The sequence below is a fragment of the Meles meles genome, chromosome 6 (genome assembly GCF_922984935.1).
Source record: "Meles meles chromosome 6, mMelMel3.1 paternal haplotype, whole genome shotgun sequence".
In the NCBI taxonomy this organism is placed as follows: Eukaryota; Metazoa; Chordata; class Mammalia; order Carnivora; family Mustelidae; genus Meles; species Meles meles.
The window spans coordinates 90,925,285-90,934,087 of NC_060071.1; the positions used below are offsets into that span (position 1 = coordinate 90,925,285).

General features: G+C 49.4%; 1 protein-coding gene across 1 annotated transcript; it reads right to left on the minus strand.

The window, feature by feature from the left end:
• Positions 1-203: 203 nt before the first annotated feature.
• Positions 204-7,437, minus strand: FOXA1 (forkhead box A1). The gene is made up of 2 exons (XM_046009944.1): positions 6,337-7,437; positions 204-3,993 (listed from the first exon to the last, which is right to left on the minus strand). The coding sequence occupies exons 1-2, from the start codon at positions 6,406-6,408 to the stop codon at positions 2,647-2,649; spliced, it is 1,419 nt and encodes a 472-aa protein (XP_045865900.1). The 5' UTR covers positions 6,409-7,437; the 3' UTR covers positions 204-2,646.
• Positions 7,438-8,803: the final 1,366 nt, after the last annotated feature.

Here is an 8,803-nt window from a genome sequence, read left to right on the forward strand (position 1 = left end):
TGGAATTCGAATTTGCCAACGCGTTTGTTTACCCGCCATAGAAATATAAATAACTATTGAAATTGAAAGCTTTTTCCTCTTTTTGGGACTTTAATGTCTTTCCAAAAAGCCTCCAAATTAGATTTCAAAATTATTCAAACAAGTTATTTCCCTCTCCTCCTTTCATTAGCTGAAGTGGGGGTGGGGTGGGATTTCTGGATTTTTCTCAAGTGCTACATGCCACCCTTTCTCTCATCTGGGGAGGCAATTACGCGATAATTAAGGGACTCACACAGATCTTTTTATCTTGTCCGCAGTGTGGAGTGGGGCGATCAAAGTAAAGGCTGGCCAAGTTCAAGCCCCGGCGAGGATGGAGTTCATACACAAGGGCTCAGGCAGTCTAGCCTCTGCTTGGGCTGGTGGTGTTATTGTTGATGTCAATCCGAACAAGACTTACAAAGAAATAGGTGGACTGGAAAGTGAGCCTACTATCAAAGGAGATTAATGATTTTGTGATCTCAAGCAACTGTAGGGGTGTGAAGTTGCATTTAAAAGCTTCTTAGAAGGCAAACAAATCATCAGCTTTAAGTTCTCAGGAATGGTATTTTTAGAAACAATATTTTTAAAAGTATCTTCACAAGATACAAAATAGCAGCTTCCCTGAAATGTCCTGGTGGCACAAAGCTTCCCCTGCAGGAGTGATTTAACTCGACTCCCTGGCCCCTTCCAAAGCTACCAGGATGGTTAAGTTTTGTTTCTTTTTTAATGGGGGAGGGGGGAAGTTCAGGATTCTCTGTTGTAGACAACTTAATTTTATCAGCCACATCTGATATTTTATTCTCACTAGAATACTTCTCAGATAAAGGAAAATTAGACATTGGGGAAGGGGGAAATGTAGTTATATTAATGAATTTGATTTCATTGTGGACAGACTCAAAGGAAACAGAGAAGACAAGCTCATGTTAAAAAATTAAACATTACTGGGAGGGAATAATTATTCTTAAAAATCTCAATTCTTGGGATAGTAAATCAATTTTAAATCAATTACCCACTTTTATTGGATTTCTTTGGCTGCTTTTTTTCGCTTCCCGTTCGTTTAATAAACAAAACAATTTTGTTTTAGATCATTTTCCTTTCTGTCATTTATATTCGGTGCTGGACTGGAAAATATCATTTTCAGAATACTTACTTTGGATTTAATTGAGGAAAGTAACAAATATTTTTGTGTTAACATTTGATTTATTTAAAGTCCTTAACTGCAAATGATCAAGAACATATTCCACATCTTAAAATTTTCATTTTCGTTATTTAAATCAAAATATTTTAATTACAATCACATTGATAAAATTAACATTTTTAATTTGTAATTTTAACCATCATTTAAAGCAATTTCAACTATAAAGAAAAAAAAAAGGAATAAACCATGCAATAAATTAACATTGAGAAAGCAAAGAAGAATAATGAAACCCGTCTGGCTATACTAACACCATGTCCAGCTGTGAAAAGTGCATTAACACTGAATGAAACAAGCACACGATGGCAATAATTAAAATGGCCACAATCGTTTAGATTTTGGAATTTTGGACCAAATTTTGAAATACCACTCCCTATAACTTATCTCTCCTCCAACATTGCAATATTCCTTTTTTCCTGGAAAAATATTATTTAAATGGTACGGATACATAGAAGCTACTTTTATACATGTTATGTGACCTCAGAATGACATGACAATGGCACTCTGCAAAGCAAGGAGCAGAGTTACTGAGGATGGCAATTCTTCTCAGGGCTGGCTATATGTGGGTGGAGAAGACAAGGGAGGAGGGTGTCTTTGTAACTTCTTGGTCAGGCAACTCTTGAAAATGTTCCATGTACATCACTAACCTATTATTTCTACGTGTTATGCAAATATATGGAGGATGTCTACATAGTTGAGCATGTGCATAAATACCTTCGTACATAATATATATGTATCTCATTTTAAGACATCTGCTATCTGAATGTATCAGAAATGGAAGCTGAATAACAAATGGCTCTGATGTTTGTAGTCAGTTTATGTTTTGCTGCATAACAGCAGTGTTGTCCTTCAAATACTTTTAACAGGCCCTAGTGTCGACTTGTTTCTTCACCCTTTCAGTTCTTATGGTTAAGAGTATTGCCATAGACCTGTAAACTTGTGGAGGATCAGGTGAGGACAGGGGGAAAAAAGCACAAACAAATATTTTACAAGTCTGACTTTCTTTCTTTCTTTCTTTCTTTCTTTCTTTCTTTCTTTCTTTCTTTCTTTAAATAAACCCTGCACAGACTAGAACTTGTCTGGAGGGGAAAGAGGGAAGAAAGGGAAAGGAATAAGGAAGTAGGAGGATTTCATATATACATTTGTGGATTGTTAAACTTTGCAGGAAAAAATTTTGTTGGTATGGGATTGGTTTTCTTTGTAATAATATACACAAGGCATTTCGAATACAATAACAAAGTAACAGTCCTTTGCACTGGGGAAAAGATTGTGCACACACACAAAAAATGAAATAAAAATAGCTGGGATTTTATTATGCTGTTGTCGGCTTGGTATGTGTGGTTTTGTTTGCTGTTGATTTTTCTCTCTCTTTCTGTCTCTCTCTCTCTTGCTACCAGCATGGCCATGCCAGACAAACCCCCAATCCCAGGGAGCTAGGAAGTGTTTAGGACGGGTCTGGAATACACACCTTGGTAGTAGGCCGGCTCCAGGGCTGAGGGCTCGATGGGGCTCCTGGTGGCCACCGAGGCGCTGCCGAGGGGCAGGCTGGCGGGCAACGCAGCACCATAGGGCGAGTACTGTAGTGCTTGCTCATATGCCTTGAAGTCCAGCTTGTGCTGCTGCTCCGAGGAGGACATGAGGTTGTTGATGGAGAAAGGGTGGTTGAAAGAGTAATGGGGGTCCCCTTTCAGGTGCAGCTGGGACTCGTGGGGAGCCAGGCCGTGCGCCGGGTGGGAGGGGGGCACAGATACCAGCGCCCCGGGCCCGGAGCTGATCGGGGGCGCAGCCGTGGAGGATGGCGTCTTCAACTCCGAGGCGCCCCCTGTCGCCGTCGCCCCGCTGTGGTCCAGAGTCTGGGGGCTGGCAGCCGGCCCGGGGGCTGGCGCGCCCTCTAGCTGGCCTGCCTTCCCGTGCACGCCCCGATGAAGGGGCGAGTTGGCACTGGGGTTGGCGGCGCTCGAGGGGTCCTTGCGGCTCTCAGGACCGCCCTTGGCGCCGCCGCCGCCACCCCCGCTCCCGCTTCCGCCCCCGGCCCCCGGCTGCTTCTCACACTTGAAGCGCTTCTGGCGGCGCAAGTAACAACCGTTCTCAAACATGTTGCCGGAGTCCGGGTGCAGCGTCCAGTAGGAGCCCTTGCCAGGCTTGTCCGGGGAGCGCGCCACTTTGACGAAGCAGTCGTTGAAGGAGAGCGAGTGCCGGATGGAGTTCTGCCAGCGCTGCTGATTCTGCCGGTAATAGGGGAAGAGGTCCATGATCCACTGGTAGATCTCGCTTAGCGTGAGCATCTTGCTGGGCGCCTGCTGGATGGCCATGGTGATGAGCGAGATGTAGGAGTAGGGCGGCTTAGCGTGCGGGTAGCTGCGCTTGAAAGTCTTGGCGTCGCCGCCGCCCCCCGCGCGGCTGCGGCCCAGGTTGGACGGCGCGTACGCCATGGGGCTCATGCACGGGTTCATGGCAGCCGCGTAGGGGCCCAGGCCGTTCATGGAGGCCGCGGGCTGCGCGCCCATGGCGCCCATACCTCCCGGGCTCAGCGTTGTTCCCATGGCCGTCACGCCCGCCGCCGTCATGCTGTTCATGGCGCCCGCGGAACCGCCCGGCATGCCAGCCACAGCGCCGGGACTCAGGCCGGCGCCCAGGCCCGGGTTTGCGTAGGACATGTTGAACGAAGCTGGGGTCATGTTGCCGCTCGTGGTCATGGTGTTCATGGTCATGTAGGTGTTCATGGAGTTCATAGAGCCCAGGCCCGAGTTCATGTTGCTGACGGGGACGGAGGAGTAGGCCTGGAGCGGAGACAGCGAGGAAAGAGGCCCCGGAGGGCGGGGTTAGTAGTGGGAGCGGGCGGCCGACCGCCGGGGGCAAAGCCGGAGACATGCGGGGAGCCTTTCTGCAAAGCGCAGGGCCCCCCATCCCGGGCAAACTGTCAGGCGCCCTCCCCAGAAAGAGTAAAGAAAAGTCTTGCACAGCAGGGAAAAAATCTTATCGCGGCAGGCCTGAAAGACAAGCGCTCACAGAAAATATGTCCCCAGGAAGATGTGTAATCGCCTTACATGCCAGTCTCAGGGGCCGACTTCTAGGGCCCCTCCATCGTCTTCTACATCCACGCCAGTTGGTATTCCAGTCTCCACCCCAGACCGCCCTCAGCAAAGTCATTTTAGTTAGAAGGAGTTAAACTCCGAAAACAGAATTATTCTCTGACTTTGCTTATTCACCCCACCTTACGCGGTGCGGTGGGTTGGGTGGTGTAGCCCCCCAGGGGCGGGCAACAGAACCAGCTCTGTGCCTATCTCACCTAAGCCTGCCAGGCCAGGCTGACCACATAGTAGCCTCGGCTGTGCAGGGTGGCTGTTAATTAAACTTTTCCTGATAGAACTAATCATTCATGGCCACATGATCATCCATTTCTCAACAACTGGCTTTACCGCCTTAGCAGTTTCCCTCCAAATGGTGACTTTTCGTTATTATGTTTAGAACGAGTGTTTTCCATCTACTTGTAGCAACTGTAATATTAAAAGCGACAGAAACTCAGAAGTTAAGTTTTGGGAAAAAAAACTAAAAATAGATCTACAAGAGGAGGGGGGTCGGAGGGAGTGCATAATAGTATCAATGCACTACACTTAACTTTAACTTGACTTTACATGTACACCTCTTTAAACCATTCAGGAAGTTGCACTAATTTCGTTACTATTTCCAGCCCTATAACATTTGAAAATTTTGGTGACACGATTTGTCAAAATGTTCTAATTTGTTTTCCTATACTGGTATGTTGCCGTGATTATTTCAAAGCTTTGCTTTAAAATCCCCCTTTAAATTTCCAAAATCAAAGTCTACTTATTTTCTCCCAATGCTATTTTATTTCCCAATTCTCAGCTTTAACCTATAAGAAAGTTCTTTCTATAGAGGACTTCACTAACTAATGGGTTGAGATGTCTGCATCTGAATTAAGCCTGAGGAAGAGTTCTGAGCTCATTTAAAAATTATCAGTAGGAGAAAACCCTTATCAGTAGCAATTTGGGAATGCCCTATATATGTTAAAAACATAGAGTCTGGAAACATAAAAACATTTCTGATAATTTAATAAAAATAATGTCTGATTTTTTTTTCAGCAGCAGGTACAATTTCATTTGAAAAATTAAAAGGTGTAGAAATTTAACAAGGCACACTCTGCTATGGTATGCAAATAAATTAAAGCTAAGTTTGTGAATATATAAATACATAAATCTAAAGAAATCAATTACTATCAAAATATTTCTAGATTCTATATTTTTCTGTCCATGTCTTAAAGCCTTTCTTTCTTTCTCTCTTCCCCCTTTTTTTTTCGTCCTCTCTCCAAGATTATAGATAATTGTTTTTAGTAATGGTGAAATTTTGGGGGCGAATTGCCAACTGTTTCAAGAGAAATACTTTTAGTAGGTGGTGGTCCCGCCTGTACGTGGTTTTCCTCACAATCCCTTTGTGCACATTGTAAAATAAACCACATGAACGTGCCACCAAGGGGACAATGAAGAGAAACAGGTTCTCTATTGGGGTGCTGGAGGAAAAGTCAGTTCGCACCAGCGCCACCCAGCGGTTCTAGAGTAAAATGAGCCGACTTCTCCCCAAACAGGGCTTTTAAAGAAGTTTTATAAAATTTCGGAATCGATTTATTATTAAGACGCTCAACTCAACGGCAGCGCGCTTTCATCTGAAGACATCTGTGGGATGTCATCCGTGGGAGGAAGAGGCCGCCCTGCTGGAGAACTCTGTCTTTATCCTAGAGTTACCTCCAACTCTTGCCGGCGCCCGCCCGCCAACCCGCGGCGCCCCGGGCCTGGTTCCGGCTCCCGCTCTCCGCAGAGAAGGGGCAAGCGCTTTCTAGAGCGGGTGCCTTCAAAGGCCAGAGTTTCCTAAAACCCTCTGGCCCGCTCCAAGCGCCGAACGCCGGGACCCAACCTCCCCCGCGGGGCAGCGGATCCGTCTCCAAGGCCCGGCCAAGGCCTGTCCAGGAGCACCTCGGATGGGCCCGCAGCGATGGCACGTAGGAGGCGCCCCCAGCCCGCCAGCCGCCCACCCGGCCGGGCGCCCGCCTCTCCGGGCCTTCCCCGGCAGGGGCTCCGGGAGCGTCCCGCCTGCTGCCCGCTTCTCACCTCCTGTGTGTCCGCGTAGTAGCTGTTCCAGTCGCTGCTCTCATGCCCTTCCATCTTCACAGTCCCTAACATCCTGGAGCCACCCTGCCCGATGCAACCATCCAGCCCTGTGCTAAGCGACGGGCGGCCGCGCGGCGCAGGGCTGGGGGGCGGGGAGCCGAGCAGCTGCAGTCACCCGAGCGCCCGCGCCAGCCCAACGCCACCCTAGCGAGGAGGAAGCCAGGGGCTGCGGGGCGCGGCGTGCGCGGCGGAGGCGGCGCGGCGGGCGGGGGCAGGCGGCGGCCGCGGAGCGCGGCGCCCGGGAGCGCCTCCGCGGGAAGTGAGCGGGCGGCCTCTGCCAGACGAGTGCAGTTGAGCTGATGTGGATCTTACGTCGCTCGAGTGCCCACCTCCTCGTCCTCTCCCCATTTGTCGGCCGCACAAAGACGCTCGCACCTACAAAGCCCGAGGTGCACCTGCGAGGCGGCCGCCCGCCAGTCCAGCCGCCGCGCCTCCCGCCCAGCCGCGCTGCCGCCGCGCGCCCCCTGCGCCCCCTCCCGCCGAGCCCCCTCCTTCAAACCCGGCCCTCACTTTGTTTGCAAAGCAGCGTAATTGGTTTAAGCCCGGAGCCTGGGGGAAGAGGGAAATGAGATGGGGGGGGGGAGTAACCCCCTTTGGAAAAGGAAAAAAGAAAAATAGGCGGGGCCGGGCAAGCTAACGAGGGTTCTGGATTGGAACGGCTCAGCCGGAGAAGGGCTGGGGGCGGTGGCGTTGGATGCCGGCTCGCGGGGCCGAGCCAGCTAAATGACCCCAGAGTCCCTTCCCAGGGGGACCCATCGTCTTCTGGGGGCCGCCGGCAGTAGCCCCATACCGTGCCTTTCCTGTTCTTCTGCCCGCTTCCAGCTCCCACTGTACTGATTACTGACCCAAAGTTCAACCCCGGGAGACTGGAGAATACAGATGATCCCCCTCCCCCGACTTCAGGCTTGGAAAAGGAGAAAGCCCCAATTTTGCCCCTTCACTAGAAACTCGGCCATCTGAGTCAGCCTGGCCAAGTGACGTTAGGCCTATCTGGGCTCCTGGCTAGCAGACTGGAGACGCTGCCACGAAACCCGTACCTGCGGCTAAGAGCAGGTGAGTCACAGCACCGTTTTATATCTTTATGACATAACTTTTTTTTTTTTTCCGCCTCGGTCCGCTCTACTTCCCTTGTCATCTGTAGCGATCATAAAGAGGAAGAGGCTGAGAACAGATGTCTGTGTGATAGGGCAGGCGCACCCGAGTCGGGCCGTCCTCCTCTACCCAGCTCCTCCTCCTGCCCCCCTTCCGCAGCCCTGGGGACTGAGCTGGAGGCGACCGTCTGGTTTCTGATAGGGAAAGGTCAGGGGGAGGGGACATCTCCCTAAATGCGCGCGTTAACTGGGAGAGCATGAACACAGGCGCGGGAATGCTCTCTGCTCCGCTAGAGAGGTGCCAGGGATGGTCTGTGGCGGGGCTTGATCCCATCTCTCACCTGGAGGGGCCAGGCTAGCACCGCTGGCGCTTGCTTGGTTCCTAATGGGTCCTGGGCATTGGTGGGAAGTTCTCCCCAAAGCAAAGCCTCTTGGCTTCTGTGAGGTCCTGGGTAGTGGAGTGTCCAAAATCACTTTTGTAGGACAAGGACCAACTAAAGTGATTGATAAACGCTGAGCTGGTGATAGGTTGTGGGATGGTGTGAGTTTTCTGAGTATATTTCTGAGTGTATGAATGTGTGTGAGCTTCTAAATGAGTGTGGCCATGTCTGTTTCTAAGTGTGTGGGTGACCATGTCTGTGTCCTACCCTAGGTAGAACCCACTAGTTTTCCCGAAGCAATAACAAAATAAAATCTTTCTAAATGACTAAAAATCTGCCAAATATTCTTGTTTGGCAAAGTTTTAAGCATGTTATTACTCTCATACTAAGCAATGTGTTTTAACTTGTCTTTAAGATACCTCTTCCCCTCTGTACTGTGTTCTTTCAAATCTTTCTTCCTTGAAATCTGGCAACAGAAGCACGTAAAATCCTCGAACCAAACAAATCTCTTAAATCAGCAGGGGAGTCCAAGAGGGTGAAGATGTGCAGTTAAGGAAATAAAAAAGATAAAAGCGTTGGATTACAATTCCTTTTTTTAAGAAAAGGAGGGGAGAGAAATGTCATATTGTAAGGAATGGAATGAGAGTGAAATTAAATCCACCTGGAACTCAGAGCAGGCGCCCTCCCCAACTGCAGCCTGCCCCTGGGACTGCAAGTCCCATCAGTTTGTGTAAATGTATCTGTAAATGTGTGGATCTGCACAGATTTCTCAGCGCCTCCGTCAGAAACTCATTCTTTTGTGCAAAGTTCCCAGCAGCAGCAGGACCTTGGTTCCATTCGTAAAGAACACGGATGCTTAACTTCCTTGGCCTGTTCAGGGGGACTTTAAGTGCCGATGAGCTTCCTTGTTCCTTCCCGCAGTGATTCTCCAACGCC

Bases quoted from the DNA above. Each gene is read 5' to 3' on its own strand.
- FOXA1 (XM_046009944.1), bottom strand. From the start codon at position 6,408: ATGTTAGGGACTGTGAAGATGGAAGGGCATGAGAGCAGCGACTGGAAC. The intron at 3,994-6,336 runs GTGAGAAGCGGG...TCTCCGCTCCAG, and splicing joins ACTACGCGGACACACAGGAG to GCCTACTCCTCCGTCCCCGT.